Genomic DNA, 21243 nt, shown 5'->3' with positions numbered 1-21243 from the left:
AACTCAAGATTAAAAATAAATAAATAATTTGTAACTGTTAGTGCGAGATTATGCAGCTAATCATTTGTGGCGTACCCGTTTATTTCTAAGGTATCCTCTTTTAAATTATTTTTAGATGAAGTAGATTCAGATAATTTCTAATTACTTTATGCTTATTTTTATGTGAAGGGTAAAAACTAACATACTGACTGCATTTAAGGCTATGAGAGCAGGGGTGACAGAAGGGGAAGAGAGAGGAGAGAATTTCAATAAAGGACATGCTGCCAATATTCAAAAGAGGAAAATAAATAATGTTTAGCAGCCCAGCCAACTCTTCTGCTAGGAAGATACATTAGTATTATCCCAATTGGCTGATAGCTAATATTGTTGCTAGGGATTTGATGTCAGAAGTGCCACAGAATTATTTGCCTAGCCTTCTGGCTAACAAAGAATAGAAATAGTTAGAAGATTTGATTGCAGTTAGCTTTGCATGTTCAAATCTTTTCAAAGTTTATTTTAATCTTTCTATATAATCAACTTTAAAGTAGCCTGAGTACTTCTGCTATGTAAAAAAATATTTTAGGCTTTACTTAATAAATAACATTTGTTTTCCTAATATCTAGAAAGTCATTTATTTATGTGTTCACCAAAGAATGGAAAAAAATTTCTGAAATGTATATTTAGCTTTTGGGATTTGGGGTAAGAGTAATCAAGAATAGCCAAGAGTATTAAAGATTGAAAATGAGATGGCAAATATTTTTAATGCTAGTATAAGAGTAATTTGACTTTTTTGTTTATGTATCCTGAAATGCTAGTAGAGATATTGTTTCCTGGTAATACATTTTAAAAAAAATTTGCTTGAAAGGAATAATGCCAGATATACAGTTTATAAAGAAACAAGAATAGGCTATTATTCCAACAATTGTTGGTTCTACTTGTCAATGTATCTCTATGCTTTTTGTGACAGATGGAATGGAGAAATCTTATAATAAGTCTTGACTTTGCTCTGAAATACTAGGTTGACTGAATGTATGTTTTCATTAAACAAGCTTCTGTAGTCAGTTATAAATATTGTAGCATTTAGCATAGAAGATTTAACAGTTTTTGTTTCTCTAGAAGGCTGAGTCAGTCACTGCGAGTTTAAATGGTTAAAACCTAGCAGCAGTTCTGCTGTCTTACTCTTTTCTACTTTTACCAAACACTGTGACACTGCGTTTAGTGTTAAATGATATCCTGTTTTTGTATTGAATTACTCCAACTTTTCTAGAATTTTTACTGCCAAAATATGGCAAGGCAGACAAAATAATTTTTCTGAAATATTTTGCTCTTAGTCATGGATCTGGCAGTCAGGTGCTAGTGAAATTTGTTCTGTAAGACAATTTCACACATATTTGTACCAGAATTTAATGGAGAATTGTGAATACTTGATGATAGCCTTGAGTAAGGTATGAATAAGTGATTTTTTTTCTCCTTTAGATGTGAATTTCCATTAGGATGAATAAGACTGAAAAGTGCGTTTTACCTGAGAGCTGTGTGTGTGTGTGTGGTTGCGGGGGTGGGGGTAGGGGGGTGAGTGGTGGTGATGTACAGGAGTCTGCAACTTGCTTGCCTGTGTTTTGTAATATAATAAACTTAAGCTAAGGCTCATTCCAAAAAAGTGCTCATAACCATACAGATATAATAGGATTTTATTTTAGGATTTAATTAAAATGATTTATTTTCACACAAGAGTAATTGCCATGTGAACCTACCACCAGCATGTGAACTTGGTTATTTAGTCATTTTGAAAATTCACATCTTATGCTTTGGACATCTCAGATGTGAGCTAAACTATTTTTGTTTTTGAACAGTAGAGAAAAAACAAATCCCTTACCAATGGTACAGTGGTTCTCTATGGGGAGGAGGAAGACTTTGTCACCCCAGGAAACATTTGGTAATGACTGGAGACATAATTTGGTTGTCACAACTGGAGGAGTGCTGCTAGCATCTAGTGGGTGGAGCCAGGGATGTTGTCAAATATCCTACAACAAAGTATTATCTAGCCCTAAGCATCAGGAGTGCTGGGTTGAGAAAATCTTCAGTAGAGGGAAGATAAAAAATATATCACATATTGTTAGTTTTCAGACTAGTCTGAAAAACTACAGAAAACTACGTATAAGCAATAGTTTATAAATAAAAATTGCTTCACACTGATTGATGGAGAAACTGTTTTCATTTTACAAAGAGGACCTCAAAAGCCTGGAATTCATTTGTAAAAAATTGTGCATTTATTCTTACGTGTTAAAACATCACTCACCTTCGAAATGCTCTCTGATGCAATATACCTATCTGGATGCTTTTCCTAACTGCTCAACACAGTTTTTGAACTTGTCAATTTTGATGCCGTTTAGTACTCAACATTTTCAAAGAACAGTAAGGAGATCATTGTGTCTTGAGTGGAATGAGTTAGCGGGAGAGAAATAGAGGACGGAGTTGAGAGAAGGGAGAGCTATAATTAGAGGAGACACTTTGTTTTAAGATGTTTAGTGGTCGGGACTTTGTAAGCTGTTAGAGGATTTTGAACCATTACACAATCTCGTTTACATTTTCGAAAGAAAACTCTAATTGCTATGAAGAATAAACTGAGGGACAAGGATGATAGTGAAGGGACCAGTTACTAGGCTATTAAAGTATAGTCTAAGCACAAGGTGATTATGGTAGTGGTAGAAGTGTTGAGAATGATCTACTGCGCTATTATAGTTTGAAGAGCTAACAGGATTTGGTGACAATATGGTTGTATGAGATATTAATGTGGGTATGAGACAGAATGCGGAAAGTCTAGAATAATTGCAAGCCTTCAAGGCCTAAACAACTGGAAGAATAGCGATACCAATTACTGAGAGAGGGGAGCTTGAGAGAAGAGTAGGTTTTAATAAGTTATTAAAGATTTTGGTTTTTACACATTTACTTGTGTATTAGTTAAGAGATGTTCACTAAGCAGTTAGATACAGGAATGTGGATTTCAGTGGAGTGGTCTGAGCTAGATACATAAATTTGGGATCTTTCAGCATAAAAATGATACTGAAAGACCTGGAAACTGATTGGAGATTTCCTATAGAGTAAGTATAAACAGAGAAGAGGTTTGAAAACCAAACCCTAGTCACTCTTAAATTTTAGAAGTCAGGAAGATGAGGAGGAACAAGAAAAGGGACTAAGAAGGAACAGCTAGTGAAACGGGAGAACAGTGGTAAGAGAGGGTCGAGAAAGTTGACGGTGCGTGTATATTGAAGGAGAAATTATAATGGACTGTGGAACATAAACACATAAGGAGTTGAATGTGTTGGGGGAAGTCAGTGAGTTGGTGGTTGGACCAAAGAATTGGACGTTCCATTGAGGCTGACAATTTGTTAGCATTAACAATCTCCAGGGGAATTAGCTCAAAAGATAGGAGGTGGTATCCGAAGATGACATACTTGAGATTGTAATTCTGTTATGTGTATAGTTATTGGAAATGATAAGCATAGCATATGATGTTAGAATTTGAATTGAGATTAGGGTAGAAGGTCACATTGTAAGAAGAAATGAGCTCCAGGAATCCACAGACTGGGCGTCGGGAAACTTACTTGCTAGATCATAAATAGCCAAATGTGACTTGTCTTATTTTCACTTAGCTTTCATTAAAAGGTGGTGCCCCCACTACTCCCTAATTTTGTAACATTTATGAAATTTTAAATTATATAATTCTAATGGATTGCCAGATAGGAGTATAGGGGTATTATTTCATGTAAGTGGCCCTCTCTTCCTCTGCTGGGTTGTGTGTAACATCCTAACTATGTTTATGCACATGTTGCCTGTGTTTCTCTCTCTGTATTTGCCTCTGCTGTTACACGAGTCACACGGTCTTGTAGGTAGTATTTTCCGAATATTCCCATGTTGGGGGAAGAGAAGACTCTCTTCTTTTGTCCAATTTTCTTCATTTTCATTCATCCGTCTAACAAATATTTCTTGAGCATCTGCTGTGAGCTGGAGCTCATTCTGGGCTCCAGGGACCCATCATTGAACAAGAAAGGCAATGGTCCTTCTCTTCAAGAAACTTGCCTACTTCTAAGAGAGACAAACAATGAAGAAGTAGGTATATATCAGGTGGATATAAGTACTATGGGAAAATAGGGCAAGGAAATAGGGAGTACTGGGATTTTCTGTACTTCAGTGAACAAAAAAGTGGCAAGGTCACATTTAAGCAGAAACTTGAAGAAAGTGAGGGGAGTGAGCAAGTGGTTATCTGGGAGAAAGAGTTTCTGGGAGGAGCAAATGCAGCCACTCTGATGTGGGGGAGTTGCTAAATTTGTTGGAGAAATAGCAAAGAGGTCAGCATGGTTAGCTCAGAGTGAGACAGGAAGAAAGTTGATGAGGTCAGAGAGATGGTCAGACTCTTCCTCCCTCTGTTTTTCCTCTATCTCTTATGTCCTTTTCTGTGTTTTATCTGACATATTTTTGACTCTCTTTTCATAGACCATGTATAACTAAATTTTATTTTTATGTTTTGTTATATGTATTTTAAGGGTTTCATTCTAAAATTAATAAAAGTATTTTTATGTATCTATATTTCTCTACCACAACTTTTTGTGCCCTTTATATTTTAAAATGTAATACACAAACAGAGGAGGACGGAAAACTAAAATCAGTTCGGTGAGTTATCCTAAGGCCTCTTTGGGACAACATTTGTAAGATTTATCCTTTTGTCACATTAGATGTACTTAATTTTCAGTGTTGTGAACATTGCTATAAGAATTCACAACATTTTACTATAAAGCAATTTACCAATTCTATTGGTGGGCATTTCCCTTCTTCCTAGTTTTGGGCAGTTATGAATAATGCCACTGTAAGCAACCTTGTTCATAGTTCCTGCTGTACTTGTGTTTCACTTGGATGTGTAGCTAGTGTTGCTCAGTGTTCAAAGTTTATGTGAGTGTTCTTTTAGATACTGTCAGACAGTTTTCCAAAATGGTTGTACCAGTTTCAATTCCTACCAGTAGAGTATGTGAACTAAGGTTGCTTTCCTTCCTCACCAGTACTTAAGTCTTCTTAATGTTAGCCATTTTGGTGCATGTGAGCAGTACTTCATTATGTATAAATATGCATTTGTCTGATGACTAATGGTATTGAGCCCATTTTCATGTATTTATTGACCATATGATTATCTATTTGGTGACGTGTGCCTGTTTCAGTATTTTGCCCATCTGACTTTTGTTGGATAATTGTAGGATATTTTAGATTAGAGCCCTTTTTTGATTATATCTGTCATAAATATCTTCCACTCAGGTTTACCTTTTTACTGTCTTAGTGAACAGATTTTAATTTTAATGTCTGCAACTTATCAATCTTCTCTTTTTTTTGTCTGTAGTATTTTTCAGTTCAATTTATGAATTTTTTTCTATCCTAAAATCATCAACATAATTCTCATATATTATTATCTTGGTACTGTATTTCTCTGTCTTTTACTTTTCTGCCTGGAATTGATGTTTGTGATTCCTGTGAGATGGAAGTCAGGGTTTCATTTTTTCACTAAGTGAATATTCATTTGATTTAGCACCATTTATTTATTGGAAAGATAATTTCTCCCCCTGTGCTGCAGTGCCATCTTTCTCATAAATCAAGATCCACGTATGTGTATATCTGTTTTGGTTTCTTTGCTAGTCTGTTTGTCTCTCCTTGTGGTTATGCCACACTGTCACTGCGACTACTGTTTTGTAATAAATCTTATTGTCCAGTAGAACAGTAGTTTTGAACTTTTTTTTCATTCTCATTGCCCACCTAAGGAGCCTTTTTAGATTTATATCCCCCCTCACCCCCTGCTCCCCCTCTCCATAAGATTTTGTCAGATAGGATTGTTTTGTGCAAGGCCACAAACCATTGTAATAGCTAAGATTTTCTTTCTCACTCTAAGAACCAGTTTTCTCTCTCTTAGGGGCAAAACTGGTCCTGCCGAGAATGTGTGCAATAGAGCAGACCTTCCTGTCTTGTTCTTTTTTATAAGAGTGTCATGCAATTCTTTGTGTTTTTCTGTGAAATATAGAAACAGTTCAGCAATTTCTATAAACCAAAACAGAGTAAAGCAAACTTCCACCAGTAGAGTTCTATACTCTAACAGTGGGGGACCTTTTATTAGGATTGTACTAATTCTGTAGATCAGTTTGAATAGTTGACTTGTTTAGTTTATTGAGTTTCCTGATCTGCAAACATAATACAGCTTCAATACAAAAATTACTTTAAAAAGAAATTAGTGCAGTGGTTCATGCTTGCAGTTCTAGCACTTTGGGAGACTGAGATGGGAGGATGCCTGAGCCTGGAGTTCATGACCACCCTGGGCACATTGCAAGATCTCATCTCTACAAAAAATCAAAACATTTAGCTGGGCATGGTGGCACACACCTGCAGTCCCAGCTATGTGGGCAACTGAAGCAGAGGGATTGCCTGAGCCCAGGAGGTTGAGGCGGCAGTGAGCAGGGATTGTGCCACTGAACTCTAGCCTGGGCACCAGAGTGAGACTCCGACTCAACACTTAAATATATAAAATAAAAATAAATTAGAAACACGAGTATTTCTATAATTATAAATTATTAGTTAAAACTTTTCCTGCAAAGAATATTCACAAGTTTACTGTTGATTTCTTACCCTGTCAACGTGAAATAAAACAATAATTTCAGTCTTAAACTCTTTCAGAGAAAAGGAAAAAAGAGAAATTTTTCCAACTCATTTTAAGTGTATAGCATATCTTGGATACATAACCTATTAAAGGTAACTTTAAAAAGTAAATTATAAAGCCGGGCTCGGTGGCTCAGTCTGTAATCCCGCGCCTTTGGGAGGCTGAGGTGAGTGGATTGCCTGAGCCCGCGGGTTCAAGACCCGCCTGGGCAGCAAGACCTCATCTCTATAATAAATCAAAAAATCAGCCGGGTGTGGTAGCGCATGCCTGTAATTCCGGCTACTCGGAAAGCTGAGATGGAAGGATCGCCGGAGCCCAGCAGGTCGAGGCTGCGGTGGCTGGAAGCGGCCATTGCACTCCAGTCTGGGTGACAGAGTGAGACTCCAACTCAAAAAAAAAAAAAAAACAGTAAATTATAGACTAGTCTGGTTATGAACATAGATGAACAACTCCTAAAAAATATTAGCAAAAGGAATCTGGTTGTGTGGAAAGTTGTTTTTGCATTAGAAACTCAGTAAATATATTTTATCACGTTAGCAGATTAGGAAAAAAGTTCAAATGGGCATCTCAATGTATAAAGACAAAGATAAAATTCAATATCCATTCAGATCATACAGTTCTTAGCAAACTAGATCTATGGGGGGAGGAGGCTTTTTTAATCACATAAAAGGTTAGTCTCCATGCCCCCCCCCCAAGAAAATCCTACAAAACCAACCAGCTAAGCATACTAAGATGAAATATTGACTTCTTTTCTCTGAAGTTGGGGGACAAGTCATTGATGCCCACTGTGGCCATTGTTCTTAAACATAGTTCTAGAAGTTGTAGCCAATGCAGTAAGACAAGAGAAGGAAAAAGTATAACTGCTGAAATAAATAAAACTGTCATTACTTGTAGATGATACAATTGTGAAAATGATTTATCCATAGATTCTTGTGAGTTTTTAAGAAAGTATAAAAAGTGTGACTATAAAACGGTTTTAAAAAATCAATTTCATTTTTTATATAATAACAAACCTTTAGACAATGAAATTAATAGCAAATGCCATTTATAATAATAGGATAAAAACCTAGGAAATTCCTGAATTAAATCTGATTTTAAAAAGTACAAGACCTCTAGGGAAACTACGAAACTTAATAGAGAATATGTTATACATGAATGTATGCCTGAGTATGTGTTGTAACTTGAAAATCTAACTTTAAATTTGTGTGAAAATACAAATTATCAAGAATAACTAAGACAGTCTTGTAAAAGAACAGGATGGGATAACTTGGCTTGCCAGGTATTGAGATGTATTACAAAGCCATAGTAATTAAGATGTGTGACTGGTATAAGGATAAACACATGAACTGACGGAACAGAAGAATAGAGAGCCCAAATTAGATCCACTCATATGTGGACACTTAGTCTCTGATTGCTGAGGAAAGAAAAGCTTTTTAAATAAATCATTCTGGAAAAGTTGAATATCCATGTAGTAAAAGTAAATGCACTTCCCTGTCTTTCACTGTGTACAAAAAAATAAACATCAGTTCTAGATGGTTAGTGACCAGAATGTGAAAGGCAAAATGTATAAAGCTTTTAAGAGCTTTATAAGATAATATAGGAGAATGCCATTATAACTTCAGTATCAGGAAGGATTTCTTAACCGGGATATAAGAAGCACTAAAGGAAAAAATTGATAAATTAGACTACATTGAAATTATAAACTTGGATTTATCAAAAGATGCCATAGAGAGAGTGAACAGGTAGTCTCAGACTGGGAGAAAATGTTTGCAATATACAACTGAAACACAGTAGTATCCAAAATGTATGAAGAATGAATTAGTAACTTTTACCATGAGGGTAGATGGTGGGGAGAGGTTGTGATGGGGTGGGAATCCCCAGGAGGCTCTGCTTGGTTTCCAGTGTTCTCATTCTTGAGAAGATAGTGTTACTTTTCTTGAAAGTGAATATGTTTTGTGTATTTATCTGTGCATAAGTACATCTCTTAGCAAAAAAAATGGGAAGAAATAAAAACAAGGAAGAAATACATTACTGACTGTATTAGTTTGCTAGGGCTACCATAACAAAATACCACAGAAATTCATTTTCTCACAGTTCTGGAAGCTGGAAGGCCAAGCTCAAGATGTCAGCAGGTTTGATTTCCTCCGAGGTCTCTGTTCTTGGCTTGAAAATCGCCAGTTTCTCACTGTCCTCACATGGTCTTTCCTCTTGGAACTTCCCTGTTGTCTGTGTGCAAATTTCCTCTTCTTAGAAGGACACCAGTCAGACTGGACTAGTGCCCACCCGAAGGGCCCCATTTAACTTGATTGCTGCTTTAAAGGCCCTGCGCCAACTGTAGTCACTTTCTGAGGTATGGGCATTAGGGGCTTCAACATAAGAATTTTGGGGGACATAGTTCAGCCCATAACACTGATTATGTGGTAAAGATCTGGGATAACAAATGGGTTCTTGTGATTTGGATAAAATTTCCTAAGCCAATTTTTGGATTCAAAAAGTGTTAAATCTAAAAAAATCTGAGACAGAAGTAAAGATGTACTCTAAAGAACAGTGTTAAGTGACTCAAAATATGGATTTAGTGCTGATGATGTTAATTATGCATGTGTGAACTTGGAATACAGTTGTTTTTTGAAAATGTAAAAGTGATAAAAAAGCAATTTCTAGATTAAAGTTTTTTACTACTGTATTTTACATAAATACTTTAAATGTATAACCAAATGAATAAATGTAATATTATAAGTAGAACTCTTAGTCTCATCTCCATCCCTGACATTTATAAATTGTAGTTGGCCAAAAATTTTTAAAAATCTTTTCACTGGGAAAAGAGAGGATGGATTTTAGTTGGTCATAGATGGTAATTTTAGCACACTAAGCTCTTCTATAATGCAATATGTGCATTCCTAAAAATCGTTATGTAAAACCATGCAATAAAACCACGGGGCTTATGGGACAATGGGGCCACAGCACTCAAGAATTTTGTCAGTAATACTTAAAAGGAGAGGGACCTAATAAAAAACAGCAGTGTACTTTTATAAATAGTATGGTGATAAGTAAATACTTAAATAGTTAAGAAATGAGTAAATACTACGATAAAATGGCACTTTACCTTGAAAGAAACCTGGCTTTTTCTTAGGGAAGCAGCATTGAACGGCCATAGAATGTGAGTTATTGTGAAGTGATGGAAGGAGGGTCTCTAAAATTGGAGGGAAAGTTGTTAGAGCAGGGGTGGGTGGGTGTAACTCGTAACGGGGGATAACCTGAAGTGGCTGGTAGATGTTTGAGGGTCGAATGTGTTTTGTGTGTTCCTACATGTCTGTTCACCTGGGTGCGATTTTCTGTGTTTGTGTAGGATTTTTCACAGATAAAATTTATGCATAAGACACTAAATTATGGCTGTGCTCACATTGTTTTTTTAATGTATCAATTATGTTGGAACAGATTTGTGTTTTCAAATAGCATTATAGCAGAACTTATTTTTTAATATCACATGACCATCTTTTTTTATTTCTATATGCATTTTAAGGATTGTGACTTAAGCTGTTTTTACTGTAGTTTTGAAATGATTGCCTAATATTGATTGCTACATAATATTTGAGTGCATTTGTGAATTTTAAGCTTTTCAGACTTACAAATAAGTAATTTGAATGTGGAATCATGCTGGGCTCGGTGGCTCAGCCTGTAATCCGCACCATTGGGAGGCTGAGGTGAGTGGATTGCCTGAGCCCGCGAGTTCAGGACCCGCCTGGGCAGCGAGACCTCATCTCTACAATAAATCAAAAAATCAACCGGGCGTGGTAGTGCATGCCTGTAATTCCGGCTCCTCAGAAGGCTGAGGCGGAGGATCGCCGGAGCCCAGCAGGTCGAGGCTGCGATGGCCGGGAGCGGCCACTACACTCCGGTCTGGGCGACCGAGTGAGACTCCAACTCAAAAAAAAAAGAATGTGGTATCAGATTTTTGCTTGAGTCTTGTGGTGATTCCATATGACACACACAGAAACATCGTTCTTTTGTTTGAAGCAGGCACATTCGTTTTAGTGACCTCTCTGTTTTTCATGTTCTATTAGGATACCTTTAATACTTAATGTTTACCAGTATAAAAGGAAGCTTATAGGCCCTTGTGTTTTAGGAGTCCTTCCCATCCACTTGTTGCTTTTATTGACTGGCTGTTTTATTCCAAAGCTTAACAACAACAGGTTTCCAGGAGACGTCTTAGTTCTTTGACTGTCTAACCCTCCTTTGGTCTGTTTGGTTGGTGACAGTGAGAGTGCATACTTGTAAACACTTGTTGTTTTCCTAGCCTTCCACCATGAAACCTCTTTGGTTCACTTTCAGGACCTTCATTTTCAGTCTCTGAGTCAGAAAATCAGCTTTCACTCCTAGTGTTTCCATTTCTCTCTCCTATCTAGGCATTCCTTTTTTCCTGCAGTGCTCTGTGGACACATGCCTGTTGTGGAATATATCCCATTGTTTTGGAGTTTTGCAAAATCGTGTTCTCTAAACAAATTGTGTGCTTCTTGAGGGCCCAGACCATATATTTACCAGTTATACATTCCTGTTACATAACACGGTGCTTGGCTGTGGTGGTTGGGTGACTGGATGGTGAATGAATAGAGTAGCTTAAAGAAAACCGTCCTTATGGTTCTGTTATGTATGATTTCCCTTCACTTTGATTATGTCACATGATTTCTAGATATCTTTATCACTTGAACTTTAATAATATGAAGCAGGCTGTGCATTCAAACTTTTTGTCAGTATAATGCAGAAATTTGTTTTGTAGACCAAAGATTGTATACCATCTGTGTTTTTTCGTTTGTTTTTGACTAAAATAGGTTCAAAAAACAAACAAGGATTGCAGTTTTTTGACATAATAGAGCAGTGAAATCCTATATTTTTCTTCTTGATATTATAAATTGCAACATTTACTTTTGAAATTTTCAAATAGTTACATACTCATTAAATAGGATAAGCTTTTGGATTTGTTTATTCGTTTGAGTTGAGGTCTTACTCTATTGCCCAGGCTGGAGTGCAGTGGCACGATCATGGCTCACCGTAGTCTTGAACTCCAGGGCCCAAGCAGTCCTCCCACCTCAGCCCCCCAAGTAGCTGGAACAATAGACAGATCCACACCACCATGTCTGGTTAATTTTGTTGATTTTTTTTTTTTTTTTTTTTGGTAGAGACGAGGCCTTGCTGTGTCTCCCAGGCTGGTCTTGAACTCCTGGCTCAAATAAGCCTCCTACCTTGGCCTTTCACAGTGCTGGGATTATAGGTGTGAGCCACTGTACTAAGCCAGATCAAACTTAAAGGAGCAGGGGGAGTTCTTTTATGATAATAAGGACAATGGGTTATGGCTCAATATTGATTATTACCACTATAAGCAACTCTTCAGATTATATTTAAGCCTTTCTGTTTCTTTATAGGACCTCTTCGTTGTCAGACATGAATTGGCCATAATGAGACTAGCTGCCTTTATGGGCATTACAATGTTAGTTGGAATAACTGGACTCTTTTATACTCAACTAATTGGCATCATCACAGTAAGTATATTTTTAATGTGAAGTAACAGATGAGTATATTACTAGTTAGGAATTAATTCTAAAAAGTCACAGAAAGCTTAGAAATTGAAGGAGAAAATTACCTGTAATTTTTAAATATATTTTTATTTTCATATGCCTATGTAATTTTAAAGTACTTATCATCAGGTACAGAGTATACATACAATATTGTGTGTCCTGCTTTGTTTATAGCTTTTTTCTTATTGATACATAATATATTACATATTTATGGGGTACGTGTGAGTTTTTGTTATATGCATAGAATATGTAATGATCAAGTTAGAGCATTTGAGGTCTTCATTACTTTGAGTATGTATCATTTCTTTGTGTTGGAAACATTTTAAGTCCTCTCTTCTAGCTACTTTAAGATATCCAGTGCATTGCTGCTAACTGTAGCCACCCTACTATGCTATTGAACTGTAGAATTTGTTTCTTCTTACTGTGTGTTTTTAACTATTAACCAAATTCTCTTCATTCTGCTCTCCCAACGAACACCTTTCCCAGCCTCTGGTATTTATCATTCAACTCCCTACCTCCGTGAGATCAACATTTTAGCTCCCACTTATGAGTGATAACTTGTGGTATTTGTCTTTCTGTACCTGACTTATTTCACTTTGCATAATGACCTCCAGTTGCACCCATGTTGCTGCAAATGACAGGATTTCATTTTTTTAAATGGCTGAATAGTGTTCCATCGTGTGTATATATTATATTTTCTTTGTCCATTCCTCTATTTGTGGGCGCTTAGGTTGATTCCATATCTTTGCTGTCGTTGATAGTGCTGTGATTAACATGCGAGGGCAGGCATCCCTTTGATGTCCTGATTTTTTCTTTCCTTATCCAGTAGTGGGATTGCTAGTTCGATTTATAGTGGCAATTTGATTTTTAGTTTTTGAGAAATCTCCATACTGTGGCTGTTCTAATTTATACTCCTACCAATAGTATATAAAGAGTTTCCTTTCTCCTCTTCCTGTCAGCATTTGTTACTTTTTTGTCTTTCAACAATACCTGCTCTAAGTGAGATAAGGTGACCTCTCCCACTGTGGTTTTGATTTGCCTTCCTCTGTTGATTGATGATGTTGAGCACTTTTACATATATCAGTCAGCCATTTGTATGTCTTTTAAAACGTGTATTAAGCCGGGCTCAGTGGCTCAGCCTGTAATCCCACGCCTTTGGGAGGCTGAGGGGAGTGGATGGCCTGAGCCCGCAGGTTCAAGACTTACCTGGGCAGCAAGACCTCATCTCTACAATAAATCAAAAAATCAGCCGGGCGTGTTAGCGCATGCCTGTAATTCTGGCTACTCAGAAGGCTGAGGTGGAAGGATCTCCAGAGCCCAGCAGGTGAGGCTGCGGTGGCCGGGAGCGGCCGCTGTCCTCCTGTCTGGGTGCCAGAGTGGGACACCAACTCAAAAAAATAAATAAATAAATACATAAATACATGAAACATGTGTATTTATGTCCTTTACCCATTTCTAATGGGATTATTTGGTTTTCTTATGGTTGACTTGTTTGAGTTTCTTGTACATTCTGAATAGTAGCCCCTCATTGGATTGGTAGCTTGCGATTATTTTCTCCAATTCCACATGTTGTTTCTGTGGATTCTTTCTTTGCCACGCAAGAGCTTTTTGGTTTCACAGAGTCCCATTTGTCTCTATATGTTTTTGTTCTCTGTCCTTTTGGGGTCTTAGCTACAAAATCTTTGCTTAGACCAATGTTCTAAAGTTTTTTTCCTATGTTTTCTTATAGTAGTTTCATAAATGTGGGTCTTATGTTTAAGTCTTTAATATATCTTGAGTTAGTATTTGCATATGGTGAGAGATAGGAGTCCAGTTATTCTTTTGCATATAGATATTTAGTTTTCTTAGCATTTATTAAAGAGACTGTCTTTTTTCCGTGTATGTTCTTGGTGTCTTTATCAAAGATTTGTTGGCTATAAATGTGTGCATTTATTTCCAGATGTTCTATACTGTCCCATTGCTCTGTTTTTATACCAATACCATGCTCTTTTGGTAACTATAGCTTTGTAATATATTTTGAAGTCTGGTAGTATGATGTCTCCGGCTTTGTTCTTTTTGCTCAGGATTGCTTTGACTATTTAGGCTCTTGTTTGGTTTCATATGAACTTCAACGTTTTGGTTTTTTTTTCAGTTCTGTGAAAAATGTTGTTGGTATTTTGATAGGGATTACATTAAATCTGTAGATTGCTCTGGGCAGTATGATTATTTTAACAATATTTTTTCTTCTGGTCCATTAGCATGGGGTGTCTTTCCATTTGTTTATGTCTTCTTTAATTTCTTCCATCAGTGCTTTGTAGTTTTTGTTGTAGATATGTATATATATTTTTTACCTCCTTTGTTACGTTTATTTCTGGGGTTTTTTTTATAACTATTGTAAATGGTTTTGCCTTTTTGATTTATTTCTCAGTTAGTTCATTATTGGTATATAGAAACGCTGCTAATTTTTCTATGTTTATTTTGTATCCTGTGACCTTATTGAATTTATCAGATATAAAAGTTTTTGGTAGAGTGCTTAAGTTTTTCTTGATATAAGATTGTATAATCAGCAAAGAGGGACAGTATAATTTCCTTTTTTCCAGTTTGAATGCCTTTTATTTATTTCTCTTGCTTGACTTCTCTGTTTAAGTACTTCTATTACTGTGCTGAATATGAGTGATGAAAGTGGACATCTTTGTTTTGTTCCAGTTCTTAGAGGAAAGGCTTTCAGCGTTTTCCCATTCAGTATGCTGTTATCTGTGGATTTGTCATATATGGGCCTTTATTATGTTGAGGTATGTTCCTTCTATGCCTGGTTTATTAAGCGTTTTTTTTTTTTTTTACCATGATGGGATGTTAAATTTTATCAAATGTTCAGTTGAGTGAGTGATCATATGTATTTTGTTCTTCATTCTGTGGATGTGGTATATCACGTTTATTGATTTGTATGTTGAAGCATTCTTGCATTCCTGGGATAAATCCTACCTGATCATAGTACTTTTTTTTTTTTTAATGAGTTGTTGGATTTGTTTTGCTAGTATTTTGTCGAAGATTTTTGTGTCTGTCTTCATCAGGGATTTTGTTCTATAGTTTTCTTTTTTGTTACTGCTTCTTTTCCTGGTTTAGGTATCAGAATAATACTGACTTCATAGAATGTGTTGGGGAAATTCTTCCCTCTTCAATTTTTTGGAATAGTCTAAGGAGAATTAGTGGCAGTTAGCTGTGTTTTCAGTGGTTCGCAGAATTGGCAATGAAGCCATCCAATCTTGGACTTTGCTTTGTTGGGAGACTTTTTTACTGTTTTGATATTATTACTTATTCTTGGTTTGCTCAAGTTTTCTGTTTCTTCCTGATTCAATTTTGGTAGGTTGTATGTGTCCAGGAACTTATCATTTCTTTTAGGTTTTCCAGTTTGTTGTTCTACAGTTGTTCATGATAGTCTCTGATGATCTTTTGTATGTCTTTGCTATCAATTGTAATGTCTTCTTCATTTCTGATTTTATTTATTTGGATCATCTCTGTTTTTTTCTTGGTAAATCTAGCAAGTGGTTTACTTATGTTGTTTATCTTTTTAAAAATCTACTTTCTGTTTTGTTGCCTTTTTGCATTTTTTTAGTCTCTATTTCTTTCAGTTCTTATCTAATCTTATTTCTTTTATTAATTTTGGGCTTGGTTTGTTCTTCCTTTTCTAGTTCCTTGAGGCACATCACTAGACTGTTTATTTACAGGCATGTTTTGCTGCAGACTACCCTCCTAGCACTGATTTTGTTGTATCCCATTGGTTTTGTTATACTGTGTTTTCATTTTCAATTGTTTCAGGAAAGTTTTTTATTTTCTCCTAAATTACTTCCTTGACCCTGTGGTTGTTCAGAAGCATGCTGTTTAATTTCTATGTATTTGTACAATTTCCAAAGTTTCTCCTGTTATTGATTTATATTTTCCATTTTAGTCTGAGAAGACACTTGTTATGTTTTCAGTTTTTTAATGTATATTGAGACTTGCCTTGTGTCCTAACATATGGTCTATTCTGGAAAATGCTCCATTTGCTGATGGTATATTCTATAACTACAAAATGTTCTATAAATATCTGTTAGGTCCAGTTGGCTAAAGTACAGTTTAAATTCGATGTTTCTTTGTTAATTTGCTTTCTAGATGATCTGTCTAATGCTGAGAGTAGGGTATTCAAGTCTCCAACTATTATCGTATTGGAGTCTGTCTTTTCCTGTGGATTCATTAATATTTGGTTCATATATCTGGGTGGTCTGGTGTTGGGTGCATATATGTTTAGAATTGTTATATTCTCTTTCTGGATTGATACTTTTATCATTATATAATAGCCTTCTCCGTCACTTCTTACTGTTTTTTACTTTAAGTCTGCTTTATCTGATATAAGTTTAGCTACCCTTGCTTACTTTTGGTCTCTGTTTGCATGGAATATCTTTTTCTGTCCCTTTACATACAGCCTATTTGTGTCTTTACCGTGGACTTGAGTTTCTTGTAGACAGTATATAGTTGTGTTATTTTAAAAAATCCATCCAGAAAGTCTGTATTCTTTAAGTGCAAAGTTTAACCTTTACATTCACGGTTATTACTGATATGTGAGAGCTTACTCCTGTCTTTTTATTAAATGATTTCTGGTTGTTTTATATATCCTTTGTGCCTTTCTTTCTGTTGTATTATTTATTGTTGTGAGTTGCTAGTTTTCTGTAATGATAACATAGAGGTCTTTCTCTTATTTGTATGTTTGCTCTACTAGTGTGTTTTATACTTTTGTGTTTTTGCATAATGCTAGATCTTGTCCTTTCACTTTCAGGTATAGAACTCTTTAGAATTTCTTGTAGGGACAATCTAGTGGCGACAAATTCCCTCAGCTTTTTTGTCTCAGGAAAGACTTTATTTCTCCTTCATTTTTAAAGACTACTTTGTTGGGAATAGTCTTTTTGGCTGAAAGTTTTTTTTCCCCTGCATTTTGGACATAGCATTCCATTTTCCCTGGGAAAGTAAGTTTAGAAGTTTTTGTAAGTTTTCTGTTGAGAAATCCATTGTTAGTCTGATGGGGATTTCCTCATATGTGACTTGGTGCTTTTCTCATGCTGTTTTTATATTTCTCTATTATCTTTGACTTTTGACAGTTTGACTACAGCGTGCTGTGGAGAAGATCTTTTTGCCGTGGAGATCTTTTGTATCTGTTTGGGAGTCTCTGAGTATACCTGGATGTTTAAATCTCTTGTTAGATTTGAGAAATTTTCAGCTATTCGTTCCTTAAATAGATTTTCTACCCTTTTCATTTCCTCCTTTGCTTCTGGGACACTGAAAATTCAAATATTTGGCCAATTTATGATGGCCCATATGTCACATAGGCTTTATTCATTCTTTTAAAATCTTTTTTTCTTTGTTTTAGTCTGACTGGGTTATTTCAAAAGACCTGTCTTCAAGTAATGAAATTCTTTTTTCTGCTTCATCTAATCTTGAACTGTTGAACTTTCAAAGGTATTTTAGGTTTTATTTAATAAATTATTCACTTCCAGAATTTCTGTTTGGTTTTTTTTTTAATGTTTTCTTTGGAAAATTTGTCTTTTGTAATCTGAACTGTTTTTTTTATTTCTTTGTATTATTTTGTATTCTTTTTATCTCACTAAGCTTCTTTAATATTATCATTATGAGTTATTTTTTCCAAGATTGTTCATAAATTTCTTTTTCATTGGAATAGTTTGCTGGAGAATTATTGTGTTTCTTTGGAGTTGGCATACTTCCTTGCTTTTTCATGTTTCTTGTGTCCTTATGTTGATGTCTGCCCATCTGTTGTGTAACAGTTGCTTCTTCTGATTTTTTGAATTTGCTTTCATAGGGGAGGACTTTTTCCTGAACATGTATCTGTGGTATCGGTATGGGCCCTTTCGTTTTGATTTTGAGTGCTTGCAGTAGTGTAGTTACCATATGATTTATTTGGTATAAATAGCATTAGTGGTATTTGTGATTTCCTCAGTAGCTTAGGGTGTGATTGTTAGTAGATGCTATGGTTAACCTTTACTGGGGAGGGACGTTAGGTGGACCTGTGCTTGGGCCCCATTGTAGTGTATGCTGATGCTGTTGTTAGCTGGTCCAGTTAGACCAACGCTTGGGCCTCTACATGGCTTGTTCAGGTGCAGGTAGTGGCGGCAGTAAGCCAGACAGGCAGATGGGTTCTCAGACCCCTGGGCAATGGCATAACTTGGGTGATGGTAGCGTTGGCAGGACAAACCACTGGCTCTCGAGTGGCTTGTGCTGGTGTAGACAGTGTCTGTGACAGGCTGGGAAGGCTAATCCCGAGGCCCACATGTGGCCCGTGTGTGTGAGTACCAGCTGTGGTGGTAGTGGCAGGTGGGGTTGGCCTGGCCTCTAGCCCCTGGGAAGTGTACTCAGGTGCCAGTAGTGGTTGACTGGGCTGGAGGCAGTACCCACGTTCCTGGATGGTGTGTCAGGCACTGGGACGTGGTGGTGGGCAGCCCCAGCCTCAGACCTCCTGATGGTGTGTGTACACACTGACTGTGTTTGGCAGGGGCAGTGTGATCCCCAGGCCCAGGGCAAAATGTTTGGGTGGGGTGGCAGCAGCTGCCCTGTTACTAGGGAGGCAAAGCTGCTTTCAGTGGCAGCAGCCTTTTGGAGGGTACTCTTACACATCGGCAGGCACCAGCATCTCATAACCTCAGGTAGTGGGCTGGAGATTGCCATGGACTGCTGGTAACAATGTATTGCTACAAATACCTGGAAGAAAGATTGTTAGGAGGACTGGACTTGCTTAAGGGGGTTTGAATATTCACTGAGTTCTAAGGCCTAACCCTGAGAAAACTAGTGTAAGAATTTCAAGGCTGCTTAGCAAAGCGTGTCAGGTAAAGCTAAGCAAAACGGCTTCACTAAAACGAAGTTCTTTCTGTTTTGGGGGGTTCCTTCTTTTCAGTGACCATTAATGTTATTATTGTAATTATTTTGGGGCACCACAAAACATGCCTGTATAATATGGTGAACTTATTCAGTAAATGTTGTGTGTGTTCTGACTGCTTCACCAACTGGCCATTCCCCCATTTTTCACCATCTTCTTGGGCTCCCTGTTCCCTGAGACATAATATTGAAACCAGGCCAGATAATAAACCTACCATGGCCTCTAATGTTCATGTGAAGTGTTACACATCTCTCACTTTAAATCAAAAGTTAGAAATGATTAAACAAGGCATGTCAAAAGCTGAGACAGAACAAAAGGAGGCCTCTTGTGCCAAACAGCCAGGTTATGAACACAAAGAAGAAATTCTTAAAGGAAATTAAAAGTATTGCTCTATTTAGCACATTAATGAAAAGAAAGTGAAGCAGGCTTATTACTGATATGGAGAAAGCTTTCATGGTCCAGACAGAAGATTAAACAAGCTACAATATTCCCATAAACCAAAGCTTAATCCAGAGCAGGGCTCTGACTCTCTTCAGTTTTATGAAGGCTGAGAGAGGTGAAGGTGCTGCAGAAGAAAATTTGGAATCTAGCTAATGTCTGTTCTTGAGGTTTAAGGAAATAAGGCATCTCTGTAACATAAGAAGTGCAAGGTGAAGCAGCAGGTGTTGATATAGAGGCTATAGCAAGTTGTCCAGAAGATCTAGCTAAGATTGTTGATGAACGTGGCTGCATTAAACAACAGATCTTCAGTGAAGACAAAACAGCCTTCTATCCGAAGAAGATGCCATGTAGGACTTTCAGAGCTGCAGAGGAAAAGACAATGCCTAGCTTCAAAAGACAGGATGACTTTTGTTAGAGGTTACTGCACCTGGTGACTATAAGTTGAAGCCAATGCTCATTTGCTATTCTGAAAATCCAAAGTCTCTTAAGAATGGTGCTTTTTTTAAAAAAAAAAAGCTAAATCTACCATGCCTGTGCCCTAGAAATGGAACAACAAAGGCTGAAAGACAACCACATGTACTTACAGCATAGTTTACTGAATATTTTAAGTCCACTTTTGAGGCCTTCTGCTGAGGAGTAAAGTTTCATTAAAAATATCACTGCTTATTGGCAGTTCACCTAGTTACCCAAGAGCTCTGCTGAAAATGTACAAGGAGATTGATGTTGTTTTCATGCCTGCTAATACAACATCCATTTTGTATCCCATAGATAAAGGAGTAATTTCAAGTTTCACGTCTTATTTAAGAAATGTATTTTATGTAAGACTGTAGTTGCCATAGATCATGACTCCTCTGATGGTCTGGGCAAAGTACATTGGAAACTTTCTGGAAAAAATTCACCATTCTGTATGTTATTAAGAACATTCATGATTCGTGGGAGGGAGTCAAAATAGCAACATGAACAAGAGTTTGGAAGAAGTTGATTCCAGCCGACATGGTTGACTTTGAGAAGTTCAAGACTTCAGTGGAAGAAGTAATTGCAAATGTGGTGGAACTAGCAAGGGAACTAGATTACATTGCTGCAATCTCATGATCAAACTTGAACAGATGAGCAATTGCTTCTTATGAATGAGCAAGGAAAGTGGTATTTTGAAGAGTCTACTCCTAGTAAAAATACTGTGATCATTGTTGAAATGACAACAGAGGTTTTAGAATGTACATAAACTTAGTTGATAAAGCAGTGACAGGGTGTGAGAGGATTGATTCCAATTTTGGAAAAAGTTCTACTGTAGGTAAAATATTATTGAACAGCATTGCATGCTGCAGAGAAATCTTTCATGAAAGAAAGAGTCAATCCATGTGGCAAACTTTATTGTTGTTTTATTTTAAGAAATTGTCACAGCTACCCCAACCTTCAGCAATCACTACCTTGATCAATCAGCAGCCATCAACATCAAGGCAAAACCTTCCACCGGCAAAAAGATAATGACTCATTGTAGCTCAGATGATCATTAGCATTTTTTGAAGTATGTACATTGTGTTTTTAACAGACTACAGCCTAGTGTGTTAAACATAACTGTTATATGCACTGGGAAAGCAAAGAGTTCATGTGATTAGCTTTATTGTGATACTCGCTCCATTGCAGTGGTCTAGAACTTAACCTACATATCTTCA

The 21243-nt window shown here is 36.7% G+C and overlaps 1 protein-coding gene across 1 annotated transcript in view; it reads left to right on the top strand.

Moving 5' to 3' along the window:
* Window positions 1-21243, top strand: part of ZDHHC21 (zinc finger DHHC-type containing 21) — a 65899-nt gene that overhangs the window by 33705 nt on the left and 10951 nt on the right. Inside the window, exon 7 of the mRNA XM_008050949.1 lies at window positions 12082-12198. Within this exon, the coding sequence (XP_008049140.1) occupies window positions 12082-12198 (117 nt within the window). The remainder of the gene's footprint in view (window positions 1-12081; window positions 12199-21243) is intronic.

The sequence above is a fragment of the Carlito syrichta genome, unplaced genomic scaffold, assembly GCF_000164805.1.
Source record: "Carlito syrichta isolate Samal-C Ts95f unplaced genomic scaffold, Tarsius_syrichta-2.0.1 Scaffold154501, whole genome shotgun sequence".
NCBI classification, from domain to species: Eukaryota; Metazoa; Chordata; class Mammalia; order Primates; family Tarsiidae; genus Carlito; species Carlito syrichta.
Note: the sequence above shows the minus strand (reverse complement) of the source record. Positions and strands in the feature narration are given on the sequence as shown.